Raw genomic sequence first — 18,012 nt, 5'->3', positions numbered from 1 at the left:
TGCAACTTGTTCCTGCCTATTGAATATGATGCTCAGATTACAGCTAAGCTTTGTAGACTGGTATGTTATGTTTAAATATGGTGAATAGACTGTTCACAGTCAGTGAACCAGGCAGATTGATTTTCCTAGTTTGCACTGGATATATTACCATATATGTGTATTTATGTCATCTGAGACCAAGGTACATGTTTCCTTGGTTTCTATGTGACATAATGCTTGACTATCCATTGTTTCTTTCTCCTAAGAGTGCCATATTAGAGGTGGGTGAGAACTCATTTCTTCAGCTCAGAGCTCAACACAACTTTGATCTGATATTGAATTAAAGACTACTGGTATTTGCATAATTTTTTCAAAGTGTTGTTTTCAAATATAATTTCAGTGTTTATCACCAGCTGTCAACAGCTGAATCCCATATCTCCATTTCCAGCATGATGCCAAAACATGGTTGGAAAGATCTGTTTTATAGCTGTTGAACTGTTGTATAGCATATATGAGCTGAATATGAGTATTTCATTGAAATTTCTTCCCTCATTTTACAGGGAATATTTGGCATTTTGTAAAAGAAACCAAGGTGGAGGAAGAGAACTTTCTGTTTTGGATAATTTAGATTTTCTTCTTTATGGTAGCAACAGGGTTAGATCAATATGAAATTATTAGTCATCTGTTGGAAACACTGTAGTCCTATTTTCTAAAATCTTTCCTGTTTTTTATGATGCAAAAGATATATTCAGCCAGATCTGAAATATTTCTTGTCCATTTATATCTAACGTATAAACCTGTCAGTCACAGTGGGTCAGGTCTATTAAACAAATCACAATGTACAGTACCATTAATGACAAATTGTTTTAGAACATCATGTCTTTTAAAATACAACAATGTACCAATAATGACAAATTGTCACAGTACATCATCTCATTTAAACATGTCACAATGTACTATTAATGACAAATTCGGACACAATTTAAAGTAAACACAAATTTTTATAAATATAATAATTTGCCATTTACAATTTATCCCATTTTCTTTCAAAAGACAAAACATAAAATATTTTCCAAAGATATAAAACTTTTAAACAAATGGACAGGTTAAATATGTACTCACCTAGACATGTCCAATTGCAAATAGCACAGACCCTGATCTACCACTGGATAATGCACCACCAGATTTGCCATTGCATTATGTGAGAACATAATTGGTTTTGTTCATTTTGCAGTAGGACTTGACTAAAAAGAGAATATATGTATATATGTGGTATCTCTATTATCTTGGTCTTTTAAAGTAACTTTTATCACTGATGAATATTTTTGCAAGCATTTTGGTTTATTATTAAGTAGTATTTATTTTTAGAATAATTAATCAATTAAATAAATATGCACATGTATTTTTCTTGCATTAGATGCCATGTGTACTCACTTATAAATCAACATAACATAGACCCTGCATTGCATAATGAGCTGGCAGATCAGGTTTTATGTTGTTTGTTCCTCTGATTAGTCCTAACAAACTGTATAGACCCAGATCTGCCAGTGTATTATGCAATGGCAGATCTGGGTATCTGAAGTTTGCAGTTGGACTTGACTTATAAGTGAATAAAATGAAAATGGGTTTCTCTTCTTCATATATTTCAGCACTTCCAGATGTTCCAAATTGTTTTGACTATTGGTATGACAAAAAGGTAAGTAAAATAGAATTCTTTACCATAATTTTGAAAGTTAAAGCTTCAAAAGAATAATGTTTTGTTAATTTTTTGATGCTGATTAATCCATTAGTTTGCTTTTAAAATGCTTTCCAAAACATGTCTCATCTGTACTAAACGTAATAGTCCATTTAAACTGCTTTCCAAAACATGTCTCATCTCTACTAAACAGAATAGTCCATTTAAACTGCTTTCCAAAACATGTCTCATCTCTACTAAACAGAATAGTCCATTTAAACTGCTTTCCAAAACATGTCTCATCTCTACTAAACAGAATAGTCCATTTAAACTGCTTTCCAAAATATTTTTCATCTCTACTAAATGTAATAGTCCATTTAAACTGCTTTCCAAAACATGTCTCATCTCTACTAAACATAATAGTCCATTTAAACTGCTTTCCAAAACATGTCTCATCTGTACTAAACATAATAGTCCATTCATTTATTCTTGAACATACTCCTGTTTATTTTTTTCAAGAATTGTTTAAGGTGTTTTTAAATATTTGCCCTATACATCTTTTGTTTACAAAGGGCCCCAGGTGACCAAGTGGGCAAAATCACTTGCCTTTAGGAATCACTGTCATCTCATCTATATCCTTGTGGGTTCGAGTCTAACTCTCAGCCAACATGGGTATGTAAGAAAGATTGCCAGTAGCTTCCCATAGGCCAGCAGTTCTTCCAGGGATTTTCCTGGGTTCTTCCTCCACCAAATATATTGGTCAGCATGTATAGCTTATCAGATGCTGAAAAATGGCATTAAACCTACAATAGCATAGTTTACAAGCTTGTTCAATGAAAGTTTAACATACAGGTGAGTATTGACAGATTTAACAACACAATGACAATGTGTGATTGGCCATTGCCTAAAATAAACCAGTCCTGATGTACATAGGATTGTAGTGCTAAGAAAAAAGTTACTGCACCAGTTCACCCACATCATGGTTACTGTTATTAAGCTGGTCATGCCTGTTCCAAGGTCTGGGCAGCCAGTTGTATTTGCTGCACTTAAAAATGGTGATAACACAGAGCACAGTTTTTAAATTTGAATGTATACCTGAGAATGTGTACATTTGTCCTACACTTATGATGTGTGTTCAGTTTTATGGGTTTTCAAGGTACATCCAACAGGCAATATTTATGATTGCACTAAATGTACAATACTGTGCCTTTTCCATGTACAAGGTGCACCCATTTGTAAAGAGTGCTGGATCAGATCTGCTCTTGCATAATGTACTGATAAATAAATGTATTCATTAAGGGTGTTGTTTTAAGTGACCTAGATGCATATGCACAGTGCAACTGCACATATGAAGTTAAGCTGTGGTGGGGTGCATGTTGTAGATATGATGCAGTTTTTACACAGTATATGGACAGAGGACAGCATAATTATTCTTGCTTAGTAAGGAAATGCATATATACAATGTTATCATGACTGACTCAGTTATACATGAAACTCATTTAACTGTTGGCTTATGTTACAGTCCATGAATTGTATTTGGCATATTATATTTTGTCCCAGCTTTTTCATTTTTCCTTTTGCTCTTTAATTGATGAGCTGTTGAAGATAAATGAATGAAATATGGCACACTTGTATCTTGTCACTAGAAGATGTGTTGCCTTTCAAATTTGGGGTCCTAACTTCAACATTAAGGCTACAGGTATACATTTCATGGTTACTTTTGTCTCTTTTTTAAATCCTAAAAACTGTCTGAGGTTCAGGGATGAACCATGATGCAATTATATTCTTATCTCATGTATCACAGTCAAGGTTTTATCATCAAGGTCAAAGTCATTAATCAATTTCTTCTTCTTTTCTAATCTATTAATGTAATCTTTTAATCTAATGCTTTTTGAGACAGAGAGATAAAACATGGTTAGCAGGTACTTCCCATGTCTCCCTGGTAACTCTACAGTGCTTTAAGTTTCATTATTGTTAAACTTTTGATGACCTCTCCACAGAAGGCAGGGAACAAAAATTATCTGGATTTGCTCACAGTTGCTCAATGTGAGCTTGATATTGAAGAAAAGCAATAATCTGAAGGAAAAAAAATCATACTGAGTGACAAAATATAATTACCACAGATTACCCCCATGTCCCATTCTGACATAGGACCATGTCTTTTATAGTAGACAGGGACTTATGTCAGAATGGGTCATGGGGTAATCTGAAGCAATTTTGTCACTTGGTATGATTTTGTTTCCTTCAGATTAGTGTCTTTTTTTCAACATCAAGCTCACATGGAGCACGTGTGGATTTTCTTATTCAACTAGTTTTGATAAATTTAGTTTTGTATTAACATTAGAGCAAGGTTATTGTATTATATAAAGAGCTTACATCACTAAATGATGCAGCTAATCAAATTATCAAATGTTACAGCTAATTAATTGCACTGCTAAATTATGCAGCTAATTGCATCTCAAAATGACAGTATGCATAGCATGACATTGAGCTGCAGATAAATAGAAGCAATATGTAAAGTTTCTATCATAGCCATTGGAATGACAAGTTCCAATATATTTTCATAATGTTTTATGTGTCTATTCAATGATTGTATATTAAACAAGTTTAATAACTTTAAGACTATTAACCTTGTTCTGGATATTTTTACTTTTATAACAAAACAATTTCAGAATCCAAACAGTGACTCAATGTTATTATTTGGGAATGATATGGGCAGCATCAACATTCTGACATTTTCCAAGCCAGTCACACAGTTGTTTGATATTCCCTTCAAAAATGACAGTGGAGCTCAGAAGATATTTATGCAGGTAAGATGACATTGTAATGGCTGTCTCTGTTAATGTATCTCATTCATTCACATTATATCATTGATGTCTGATAGACCCATTTGATAACTACAGTGCATCCTAGATTGTTCACCCAATCTTGCTTACTCACTCAGTAGAGCATCATTCCCTTCAAGGAACTCTTGTTTGCCATCTTCACACACTAATAATGAAGCCTCTCATCCCATTTTCTGTAAGCATCACTGTAAGTCTTGATTCTCTGCCACCCTTTATATTTTTTTCTCACATTTTCTAACTTGTACATAATAATTTAATAAATTGAGAGAATGCCATACCTCAAAAGCTTAAATACTTAGAGACAGAACTTAGGTATAAGAAAGGCATTGACTTCAGCTGTGTCATTTTCGCCTGACATGAGGAGAACAGACTTATAATGTGTGGGATTGTTATACATCTGTCTAACATGGGCCAGAATATATAGGAATCCTCCTGTCCATTCATCTATCTTTCTGTCTGACACAGAGGCAGGGATATATTGGAATTTGACTCTCTATCAATCTGTCTATCTGACAGAGGCAGAGATATATTGGAATCTTTTGGTCCACCCATCTGTCTGTCTGTGTGACATTCTGTCTCCTCAGCAAAACTAGTCCTGCAGGTTTGGAAGGATTACTATGTAAATTGGTAAAAGATTAGGGTCATCACATGAAGATGCATATATGGACAATTTTCCTCCCACAATTTTTATAAGGCTTAGAACCCTTTTGACTTAGAGCATAATGTAATGTATGACAAAATTTTGTGAACACTAGTCTCTCTGTTTTGGTTATATTGCCATGAAAATGTGCACATGTTATTTGAAGATGTACACATTAACAAATTACTATCCTCCCACAATTGTCCTTTTTATTTTGTCACTCGGTGCAGTGTATGACTGTATCTTGTGAACACAAATAGTTAAAGAATTTTGTATGGATCTCAATGAAATTTGAAATTCTGGTCACTATTATATGATGATGTGCCTTTATAAACATTTACAGTGCTCTTGTGATTTTTTCTTACAATTTCTCTTTTTGACTTGGAGCAGGATGTAGTGTATGACAAAGTCTTGACAACACAACTAGTGTATTGTATATCAAACAGTTTGCCATGAAAGTTTTGTTTGAGTTATTGCTCTTTGTGTCCTACAGCTTAATGAGGCATGATCTTTGTCTTGTAGTTTCTATGGATTGCTGTGAAACTTGGTACATGTTTTGGTCATCATTTAAAGATGCACATATTGAGAAATCTTTGTGCTACCTGATTTTTATAAGAGTTACTGTTCTTTTCGACTTACAGCTGGATGCAATGTATAACACAATTTTGTGAAATCATCTACTCTTGCAGTTCTTAATGGATTGCTTTGACAAACACCATCAACAACTCATAAGTATGTACATTTGGATAATCTGTGGATTGTTCTTAAAATGTAGAAAATAATTTGCAATATCTAATCAGTCGTACATGTTTCTAATTTTTCTCTTTTTTGGTTGTTATTTTTTTCCCTGATCAGTATATAGTGTTCTGGGGCAGCTCAAGTGCCATTATGTGGAATGTTTTTATTAGCAGAAGCAACATAGTCATGGCCATGTGCTATCAATAAAGAATTAGTGACATTTAAAAATGCTGCCTTGTGGAATTAACTAGCACAGCCGTTGATTCTTTTCGTTCTGTTGATTTAAATGTAGTTTTAGCAATAAAGGTTTAGCACATTTATGTTTGCATATGATTATATATATATATATATATATATATATATATATATATATATATATATATATATATATATATATATATATATATATATATATATATATATATATATATATATATATATATATATATATATATGCTGATACTGCAATGGAGGCAACTCAAACGATAATGATACACAAATCTGTGAGTACTGCATGTCACCTTGATTTGTTTTTAAAGTATGCCTCAGTGTTAAATTTTCATTGACTTATAATGATCTAATATTGATTAATATTAAAATCCATTATATGAATATAGTCAAACCTGTCAATAGTGGCCACCCATGAGAAAAGGCAAAACTGGTCTTTGTACATAGGTGACCTCTGTATGCAGGTTCACTGTTCAAAATTGGTTTTTGAACAAACACCATGCACCAAATATCATTATCATTATCATTATTAATGTGATTATTACTATTACTACTGGGTACTATTATTATTATTATTATTATTATTATTATTTTCTCAAGATTGTTTTATATGCACTATTGAAGAAAATCCTAAAAGTACATACAAGTTTTAAATATTTAATGACCCTTGACCCAAATGAAAAGGAATGTAACTTGTATCTCTTCTCAAAGATGAACAGGTACAAACCTGAAGATATCAAACTATACCTGTCACATTGGCATAAAAAGTGACTGCCATTTCTACTGTAATAATGCAACTACTTTTTCCACCATCCAGCAGATAAATTGCTTCAAACATCTCCAATAAGGATACAAACTGTATCGCTTTTAAATGTAACATATTGACTGACCATGTGACTGGAATATGGTGAGTGGACGTGAGACATGAAATTTTTAGACAACAATTCACATGATATGCCTCTATTTAAACAATAGTTTTAAGCAAAAGTTTCATTTGCATTCTTAGACTTGTCACTGTGGGTAGACTCCAGTAATTGACGAAAGCAGGGAAATACTACTGTTGGTTAGGAATCACCTGTCTGATGAGTGCAGATTAGGCAGATAAATGTTACAGAAAAGTTATATACATTCATTGCTGGGGGGAAATTAGAATGGTCATTGTGACCAGGTAAATAATATGTAGAGGTGACTATTAGGACTGGTTTGACTGCATTTGCATTGGACAAAAGAGATTATATAATTCTTATGTATAAGTGAAAGTTACCAGGACCCACCTCCCCAACTGTCAGTGTTAACAAAAGTTTGCTTTACTTACTATCTCACACTTGCTTATTCTTTGACAGTTATTTATGGATCCTATAGCTCAGGAGTTGTCAAGGGAGAGATATAGTATTATAAATATGAATTCCTTAAATTATCAGTTTTCTTGTTATTACAAAAAGTCAAATATTTTTAGTCATTAAATTTATGGATTGGGAGAAGTGATCTTATTGTTCCGCAAAAGGACCAGTTCTCATTAGATCCACAAAAGGACCAGTTCTCATTAGATCCACAAAAGGTCCAGTTCTCAGTAGATCTTTTAAACTGTGGTTTGTAGCAACCATACAAATTTGACAGTATTATTATTGCCATTTTTATTTTCCAGAACCTTGAGCAGCACAGTAAGTGGGTGAGTCACGCAATGATCCAGGATGTCCATCCAGAACAGATTCGGCAGATTATGTACCTTCCAGAGAGCAACATGATCATCTCCTCCTGTAGCAGCCCCCACAAATCAGTTGTTATCTCACACATGCAGAAAAAGATGAAGCCTTACACATTCAAAATAGACAAGGTGTATATATAATAATAATAATAATAATAATAATAATAATAATAATAATAATAATAATAATTATTATTATTATTATTATTATTATTATTATTATTTGAACAAGAAGCTCATTTGGTCAACAAATCAATCCTCCATACCAGGCCTTCTACAATTACGTATAGATGATGTACAATTTTTCCAAGCTGTGGTGTCTTTACACAACAATTCTGTTAAAACAATTAGCTAATTGATATACTCCTACTGTAAAATATATACAAGGATAAGTATATATAGGATTCATACAGATTAGTAGTGTACCTGTTTAAGATATTACAGCTGAGTACATGAAAGTATATTGTATTAAGGAAGAGTATAATAATGAATTAGACAAAATCATACAAATGATTGATTCTGTAGATGTCCGCTAAGACACCTCTTCAAATCCATTAATGAATCAGATGACTTTAAATATGGTCAGATAACCTTGTATGTGATCAGCTGACTCATCTATGGGTTTCAAGTATAAGCTGCAATGCAGAGTCTTTTTTTCAAATATTTATTACAGTATATACATGAAGTAAATTTACTGGAAGATTTTTTTTTAAACATTATTTCTGATCATTTTATTTGATAAATACTGAGAATAATTACCTGTTGGATTATTGGTCATATTACATAGCGAATTATTGGTCATATTACATAGCTATGCATGTTTTCTAATTGGAACTATTTCAAATGTAGGAGGGGTTCGTTGTCTCACACTATCTATATCAAGGTTATATTTTATTGAATGGTGTCATGGCATGTACAGTATTAACCATTTTGACATAATGGTTTGGTCATCATGTTTACTTTATGGTTAGTGCACATTTACAATTTTCTCAACATGGAAAGACCATGACAGCTTTTTTTTTCCTACAATCCAGCAATGAAGTTCAAAATCATTTTTGAATGTCAAATGTAATAAGTAGAAAAATATATTTTAATATAATGGTTGTTTAATATTTCACACCAGTTAAAAATTAATGAACTCACTTGTGACTTTTGAGTTATGAAGTCCTTAGCATTGATATATAATTAAAAATAAACCCCTATATTATCCTGTATTTAATCAGAAAAAGGACTGTATTGCAGTCTAACTTAGTCTTTATACAACTTTCATTTATCTAATTATTGATTTAATATGATGACATGAAAAGGATATGTATAAATTAGCTGTCAATACATATTGTTATAGATAACTATTCTTTATTTTTTTTAAAAATAGTTTGTTTCCTCCGGAATGAAAGATAGCTTACTCCAAAGGTCCATTATATGTCAGTTACTAGAATGAAAATCACAGGTTAAAAGATGTGGATAAAAGTCACATGTTTACTTAGGAAAAAAAATCACAGGAAAAAAGTTGCAAAAAAAAATATGATAGGAAAAAAATTACAGGGTGCATTACAGTGGTAACTGGAGAGAAAGTTGCATTAGAAATGTTATGGGTAAAAAAAAAATTATTATTTTATTAGGGGAAATTAAAATCATACTCCTCATAAAATTTTTTTATTTAATTTCTTTCTCAGGGTGTGGAGGCATTTGACTTCAACAAGAACTTGAACATCATGGTGACAGGAAGTTTGGACCATGCCATCAGAATATGGAATCCCTATGTCACTGTTAAACCCACTGCGGTTATGACAGGTCATGCTACAGGGGTCATAGCAGTCAAAATTCATGAAGGTCTCATGCAAGTCTTCAGCTATTCCAAAGATGCTGTAAGTACATACTATACAATCTTGAATTTAAGCACATTAATTGAGCAAAAATAACAAACATGTGCCCTGCTGTTTTTTCTGTAGTCAAAAGTTGTGTATATAATAAACTGTAGTGTGTCTTACCTTAACTGCCATGTTTATAATTTTTAAAACATGTTGTAATTTATATTCATGAAAGATGACTTGTCACACTTACTACTTAGGAAGGAAGAATGCTCTCTTCCAGATGACAAGGTCAAAAGGTCAAGTTTAGTAAACTGTGGCATGGATATCAGTATGGTTGTGCCTGTTGGAACAGAAAATCTTATAATAAATCTATGAAAATAATCAATACCTTCTAAATGCATTTCTGTTAATATTTTTGACAAATCACTAATGTGGCTAGCATGTAAATAAAATTAAATGCATAAGGTTTCTACTGATTTAAATGACATGCTTACATTTCTTGTTTTTATACAGGTGGTAAAAGTATGGGACATCAAAGAGCATGCTTGTCTACAGACAATTGTGCTTAAGTTCCCAAGCAGTATTCATGGGAGAATGCCTGAACATGGACAGTTCCCAATGCACCTTCAGCCTGCCCCCCAAAATGTCCTGCTGGTCACATGTAATGATTATCTTGGGCTGCTGAAACTTGGCCATGTTGGGATAAGCAAAAGTGTGACGGCCACAACTCATGATACCCAACTGTGTTGTGCCATATACAACTCCAAATTCAGACAGGTGAGTCTTCTCCATACCAATGTAAACTGGTCTTTTCTAGTGTGCTTTTGAATAAACTTTACACACAGAATTTACTGAATTTATATTCTTTCATCACCATATTTCACATTATCATAAAATGATGTGCTGCTCCAGCTGTGGGAATAACCAGTGGTAATAGATGTTCTGACAAATAATTATAGCAAAATGTAAGCCTGTCCATTAAAAAAATTAAATAATGCACATGCCAGAGTTCAGGCCATAAATGGAGGTATGTGTCACAAATCTATATGATTAAACAGTGCACATAGGCATGAAGCTTTTAGATTTTTTTCTGCCATTTTCCTACAGTTTTCATTTCATGGTTTGTCAGGAGTCAGCAGACATGAGTAACCATCTCCTCTGCAAATTATGTAAAAATCACATTTTTAAACAAACTGTTTATTCCTCTCTCAACATTCAAAGTTGAATCAGTCTTTTAGTTGTATTCAGTTTTTAATTTGAGAGATTTTTTTTATTTAAAATAATCACGGGATTTAACAAGTGCTCAATAAAACTTTTGTACTAAATCACTATTTTGTGATTATTGTGGATTCATTTAGAAACATTATTGGATTATATCATTGTGATACATTAAGATTGCTAGCACATCAGCACTGTTCCAGACCACTGGTACATCAGCACATTCAAGACTGGAATTAATTTAGAACACTGTACTTTTGGACCTGTGAAAAACTGTTAGGACTATTTGGGATTTAATTCACAATACTGTAAGTTCTTTTTAAATTTTCACTTTTTATTCTAGGAAAATAAATTGTTTGTTGAATTTTACAAAACTTATTGGTTTTCCCTTTTTTCTGATACTTATTTTAAGACCATAGAGTCATAACACTTTGTTTGACTATTTCTTAATCCGTCTTTGCATAATCTTTGTATGACATGAAGAATATTCAATATTGATGAACATTAATGTTTTAACATGCACTAATTTTAACATCTGTATCTACAAATAGTACATTTTTACAGTTTAACACATTGAAGATACATTTATTGGAAGGGTGACATTTAAAGTTTTTGAAACACAAAGGTCTTCAAATCTACAATTCCATATCATAAATATATCATCTAGAAATCTCTAGCTATACATTGTGTTTGAAACAAATTTACTAAAGAAGTCATTTTCTTGTTTTCCCATGAATAATAACACATGACAAAGAGTCAAAAGCCTTCCCAAAACAGTATTTACAATTTGAATATAGTTCATATCACCAGATTGCAAATGGTTAATTCAAGAACCAGATTTATTAAATCACAAAAGTTTTCATTGAATAACCTACAAGTACTTACATCTTTACCAAAGAAGTATTGCAATGAAATTGTAAGGTAGGGCAGTAGATTGAGTTACATGTATTGCATGATTCATTCTTTAAGTGTTCTGAAACTTGCTGTCCACTTGTTCAGGAGGCTGCAAGCTGTGACTCCTCAGCTATAGCTTTTTGGGATATAGTGACAGGGAACAAGTCTGTAATGATCTCTTACTGTTCACTTGTTTCAGGTGGCTACAGGCTGTGACTCCTCAGCTATAGCTTTTTGGAATATAGAGACAGGGAACAAGTCTGTAATGATCTCTTACTGTTCACTTATTTCAGGTGGCTACAGGCTGTGACTCCTCAGCTATAGCAGTTTGGGATATAGAGACAGGGAACAAGTCAGTAATGTTCTCCAATGCACATGAAGATGAGGAAATAACCTGTATGACTTTTGACAGGTCATTTAGAAGACTGTTTACTGGGGCTAGAAATGGAACAATCAAGGTGAGTCTTGTTCATTTTATCTCCCCAATTTGTTTAAATACCTAGATAAGTAATTATTGAGAACATGTTGACCTTTTAGCTACGATTACCTAGGATGTACTGTGACACTCAGATACAGAATATAGATGAACTGTTACTATAAAACTCTGATTTCAGAAACATAAAAGTTCGTTAAAAATAAATCAACACCTTTCTGGAAACAAAGATATGACTTTAGGAAATAACATGCACAGGTGAACAGTAATGCTAAGCCTTCATTATATGTTTAGATTCTGAAAGTTATACCAGTGAGGTTGATGAAAGTATCTTTGAAAAAATTAAATAAAAAATTTTCTTACTAAAATTTTCTTTGATGCAAGGTTTTATTATGTCTTAAAGGTGTGGAACTTCCAGAATGGACACAACTTGCACAAGTTGGAGCCAGTTGCAGAAGCTGAGGTGACTGGGATTTACCCACACACAGACAAGAAGGTCATCATTGCTGTGGGTTGGAGCCGGAAAATGGCAATCTATGATGATGCAGATCCTGATGTAATTAGCCCTTTTGAGACTTTTAGTTGACCTGGTCGTATGTCTAAGTGAGCTTATGGTATGGCTCTTCATCCAAAGTGCTGTTAACACTTCTCAAAAACCTCTCAACAGAATTTGATCAAATTGTGAAAAAGCATCGTGAAATGAAGTTCTTCCAAATTTGTTCAAATGATGCTAATCTGCTATGAGATACAGACACTGCTATGAGATACAGACACTGTTACTAAAACTAGAAGATAAAACATTTGATGATGTCTTCACAAGAACCACTTAACAGGATTTTACCAAATTTGACAGAAGCCGTACTGGCTTGAACCTCTTCCAAATGTATTAAAAGATGCAATCTGTCATCAAATATCACCACTGTTACTATATTAAAAGAGGCCCCTATGTGGCTGAGTGGTCTAAAGTGCTCATTGTTACAGATCACTGCCATCTCACCTCTGTCTGCATGGGTTCGAGTCTCAAATTCGTTCAATGTGGGTATGTGAGAAAGCCTGCCAGTAGCTTCTCGTGGGTTGGTGGTTCTTTCCGGGGTTTTCTTGGTTTCTTACTCCACCATTAATACTGGCCACCATGTATAGCCTATCATGTGCTGAAAAATGGCATTAAACCCCAGAAATACAACAACAACAACAACAACAACTACCTATATTAAAAGACTTGGAATGACATCTCAACATTTGCTTAAAAGTATGACGAATTTGACATAAACATCCTGGCTTGAAGGTTTTTCAAATTTGTTCAAAGCATACTGATCTGCCAGCAAACACAGCCATCATTACTGAAAAATGGAAAAAAACACTTTTAATGTCTTCTAAAAATCTACTTAACAGAATTTGACCTAATTCACAGGAAACATCCTCACATAGATGCTTATAATTTGATACAAATGATGCTGATCTGCAATTAATATGGCCACTGTTACAAAAAATAATAAAAAATGTAAACAACTTCTCAAAAACTGTTCATCAGAATTTGAGCAAATGTAACAGAAAGCATCTTTTCATGAGGGTCTTTCAAATTTGTTCAAATCATGATTATCAGCCATCCAATATGGCCACTGTTACTAATAAAAAAAGGCCTTCAAATGACTTTGCAAAAACTGCTCAGGAGAATGTAACCATTTCACAAACATCATCCTGTCATAGATGGCATTCAGATTGTTAGTAATGGTGCTAATCTGCTCTCAAATATGGCCACAATTACTAAAAGTATAAATATCTTTGTAACATTCCATGGTTTGTGTGGCATGTCAGGTTGTTATGCCGTCACTGTGGTAGGTGTGGGGAGGGGTGCTTCCAATATTTATTTAAATTATTATAGAAGTCCCACCCAGGCTCGATTTTGGTTGAAAGTTAAATTAATGAAAGATAAATGTAAAGCTCTGAGCCCTCAGTCAGCAATGCCGACGATTAAATGATTGAATATACAAAAAAGTGAAATTCAACTAATAACAATTTAATGACAATTCAATAATCAAATGATTAAAATTTCCCAAGTACTCTCCTTCCGCTCGACCCTGTGATAGCCTATTGCATCATTTAATTTGTAGTGTCAGATAGCTTTCCACCTGTCCTTGTATTCCTCTCATCTGTGTATTCTTCTCTCATATTCCTCCAATTCCTTCTCCTCTTCCTTTGACTTTCTCCAAATTCCTTATCCACCTTGACTTCTCTATACTCCTCCTCCTTTTCCACTTTCTCTTCCTCGACTCCTTTTCCTCCTCCTCCTCAACTCTATACAGACTAGACTTGTCAACTCCAACTGGTCGACTAGTTTCACTTCCATCTCCCCTCTTAGAGACTCAGGACTTAACTGAACCGGATGTTCTGTCTCCCAAAAAGCTTCCTGTGAAACCAAAAGGATGGTACAATATTTTCCTTAGCCCTCTCATCTCACACTACAACCAGCCTAACATCAGATAACGGCTATTAAATTTTTTTGGTCACGCATTCATTCACATTGAAATACTCATACGTTCTTGTATGGTAAAACAATGCTGCAATAAAAGCACGGTATTAATTACTTCTCATACATACATCAATAAATTGCATCACATCAATACATATTCCCAATCCCATTATATTAAACAATATCACAGCAATCAGATGCATTTCTTTACATTACAAGTCATACAAAGTACACAAATATTTATATCCATGCTCTGATATATACACACATCCATATTTACTAATCTTACACACTTCAACCATTTTCTAAATTCACAAGTCAAGCATGTTTAAAATCTAACATATCACATGAATAAATGCACTAGTTTACTACAAAGTAACCTAACAGTGAATTACAAAATTAACTCTGACCACAAACTAACAATCTACATAATTCTCAAAATAATACTCAATTTCATTTCTCAAATACTCATGTAAATTAAACACTACAAAAGTAATTCTGAGAACTAAACGATCATAGTAATTAAGTATAAACATACTACACATAATTATAGTTACAATGCCGTAATATTCTGCAAAAATCGAGCAAATAACTTACTGACCTTTACGAAGCTCTGTCTTTCCTTAGAATCTGTTTCTAAGTTTTCCTGCCAAATTATGAGTGGCTTTCTTGGAGTAATCCTATTTTCTCAGCAATCTTCCCAGGAGAACTAAATATTCACTTTCTAGTTAGAAGTTATAATTCAGATCGAAATTGTTATCACACCCTCCGTCTCAATTCCAATTGGATGTCTCTTTGATTTGATCCAATCAAACTTAGCGGACAATGTCCTTCTTGCTGTCTGTCCATGCGGGGATGGATTCAGAACATGCCCTGTTTTCCCCTTGCGGGTCTTCTGAAGTTTGTAACACATAGGTGGGAAGTTGCTCGATCTAACACCAGTGTCAATTCAAGATGCTGGGTCATCTCTTTGGTTATGGTAACCTTGCATAAGAGATTAACTCTAGCCTGTGACAGTGTTTAGACAGCAACCATGGCTTGTACTTAGTTTATACATGACTTACGAACTGGCCTGAGCAAACGTGACAGTTTGTACTGGGTTACACCTTTAGGTGAACTTTGTCCAACAATTTTCACATACTGATTTTTGCCAGATGTATTTCTCAAGGTATGTAAATGATGATTTTTTAAAAGAATATGAATGTATGAGCATCCAAATAAAGTGAACAATTGCCATTCAAAGGTGTGTATAATCAAATTTTTAACAATGACACCTAGTATTGAAATTTTTGGTACTGAATACCTTCATGACCTGTATGATTAAACCAGGCAGTTGAGAACATGGTGGATGAAATTCTTTGGTCATATTGTTACTTTTCATATATTCATTGCCCTGGTATTGATTATTGTAGCAAAATTTGTTTTCCCTATTTTTTATAAATGCTAACGTTAATGTATTTTGGATTAGTTTAGGCTGATTTTTAGAGCACATGGGGGAGCCATTTTGATCAACTGTGTGCCTAGATCATGCATGATTTTTCTTTGAATATGTTACCCAATCATAATATCTTATTAGAACTATTACTTCCTTACAAATTCACCCCTCCAAGATACCATTTTCAGCTCAAGGGAGCTAAAAGTTGTCTGCCAATCTATTTGGTGTTTGGGCAGAGTGATTTCCCCTTAGGTGTAAGAATTGGCGATGAGTTGGTTCCAAGTAGCACAGGGGTTCATTACAAAGAAATTTTAGGAGTATCCATCAATGAATCAAGGGATGGGGTGGTCTAACCTGTAACAGTATAACACAGGTTAGACCCACCCATCCCTTGATTCATTGATGGATACTCCTAATTTTTCTTTGTAATGAACCCCTGTGCCAAGAAACATGCTTTCATCATGAGAGACCTTGCAAAAGCCAGAATCTACATGGAAAATATAATATACCATTACAAGCTGAAGGAGCTTGTCACTTCTAAGGAAAGTATACTCCATCTATATTTCCAACTTTTTCTCTTCCTATACCGACAAAGCTGTCTTTACAATTTGCTAACATGTTGTCATCATTGCACATTTACGTACTTGCACAGAGAGTCTCAGCAACTTTATGTTCAGTTCAGTCTATAATTATTTTGTATTTGCAAGTCTCTAGCTCTTATAGAAAATCCTAATATATGTGTAATTCCATTATGAATGGGTGAGTTTCTTTTCCAAGGCATTATAGCATCCAGGCACCAACTTAAATGATTTTACATGTTTAAAAAACAAAAGATTGGTCTATGGTCCTTTTCTCCCTACATGTAATTACCTCCTAATGGATATTGTTGCATCTACTTTGTATGTGTCTATAATGGTGCCTCAATTCCCTTTTATGTGAAGGTTTTTGTGTGTAATGTAGACATTTGTGTACATTTCTCTATTGCTTCTACTCTGGTCTGACAGGTAAGCTTTTTATGCACAGTTTACTTAGTCACATTTTGCTCATGCATGTTTCTATAGGTGACACTTTAGTGATGTTTATTTTGCATAAGCTTTCCATCATATTTAAAGTGCACTTAGTCACTCACATGGGTAGCCTATGCAACATCACAAGATAGGTTTGAGCTACAATATTTATATGTGTGCATGTCTTTATGCCCTTCTTATATATGTATAATTTCATCATTTCTGGTACATACAGGTGTGATTCCTTTACCACGGCATCCTTAGCCTTGGAACACCATGCTTCAATGATTCTACCTGTACATGCCATCCTTGACATTCCCCGACAGGTAGTACTGTAATTGAGATTGCTTGCTATAATTTTTTCCAGGTTACCATCATTTGTATAGCTCTGTGCCCATGCTGTATTCAAATAACAAATGTGTAGGCCCATAAGTTTATTCTTCTCCCTACAGGTGGTATTGTCATTATATTTTACCTGTACGCTTCATAGCTTTATTAGACTGTCTTTCATCAATTTCTGGGTCAACTTTGTAAGATTTATCTTTGCACCAACATTGCATTCTAAAAGACAAGGTCCAGGGTTACAGTTCTGGGCAAAGCACAGAAATGCACAGCTACAGATGAAGATGTCACCACTCTGCCTGTTGACCTTTCCTCAGTGTGAGAATTTCTGGTGGACAAGGGAGATAATTCAACTCTTACCCTTCAGCCATGAAGTGCCAGACATTGACATGCTCTGAAACAGCTCCGGCACCCAAGTCACTGCCACAGACTCAGCATTATTGACAACTCCCTCTACCTTCTAGTGTGGAATATGGAGGGACAGAGCTAAACAAACAGCCAAATTCCCTCTCACTCAGCATACATATGGAAAGGTTATGTGGATCATACATCCCATAACCCATCAAAATCTGTTCATCCTGATAATAT

At 33.9% G+C, this 18,012-nt stretch overlaps 1 protein-coding gene across 5 annotated transcripts in view; it reads left to right on the top strand.

Moving 5' to 3' along the window:
* LOC149802897 (cilia- and flagella-associated protein 337-like) overlaps nucleotides 1–18,012 on the top strand; it is a 146,498-nt gene that overhangs the window by 94,502 nt on the left and 33,984 nt on the right. For all 5 annotated transcript variants that reach the window (XM_089952389.1, XM_089952386.1, XM_089952388.1 and 2 more), the window contains 7 exons: nucleotides 1,629–1,675; nucleotides 4,327–4,464; nucleotides 7,752–7,940; nucleotides 9,488–9,679; nucleotides 10,139–10,402; nucleotides 12,031–12,195; nucleotides 12,574–12,726. In XM_089952389.1, the coding sequence (XP_089808515.1) occupies nucleotides 1,629–1,675; nucleotides 4,327–4,464; nucleotides 7,752–7,940; nucleotides 9,488–9,679; nucleotides 10,139–10,402; nucleotides 12,031–12,195; nucleotides 12,574–12,726 (1,148 nt within the window). The remainder of the gene's footprint in view (nucleotides 1–1,628; nucleotides 1,676–4,326; nucleotides 4,465–7,751; nucleotides 7,941–9,487; nucleotides 9,680–10,138; nucleotides 10,403–12,030; nucleotides 12,196–12,573; nucleotides 12,727–18,012) is intronic.

Source organism: Sinohyriopsis cumingii, chromosome 3 (assembly GCF_028554795.1).
Source record: "Sinohyriopsis cumingii isolate HCF-2022 chromosome 3, ASM2855479v2, whole genome shotgun sequence".
Lineage (NCBI taxonomy): Eukaryota > Metazoa > Mollusca > Bivalvia > Unionida > Unionidae > Sinohyriopsis > Sinohyriopsis cumingii.
The sequence above is the reverse complement of the archived record's forward strand: the minus strand, read 5'-3'. Positions and strand labels throughout refer to the sequence as shown.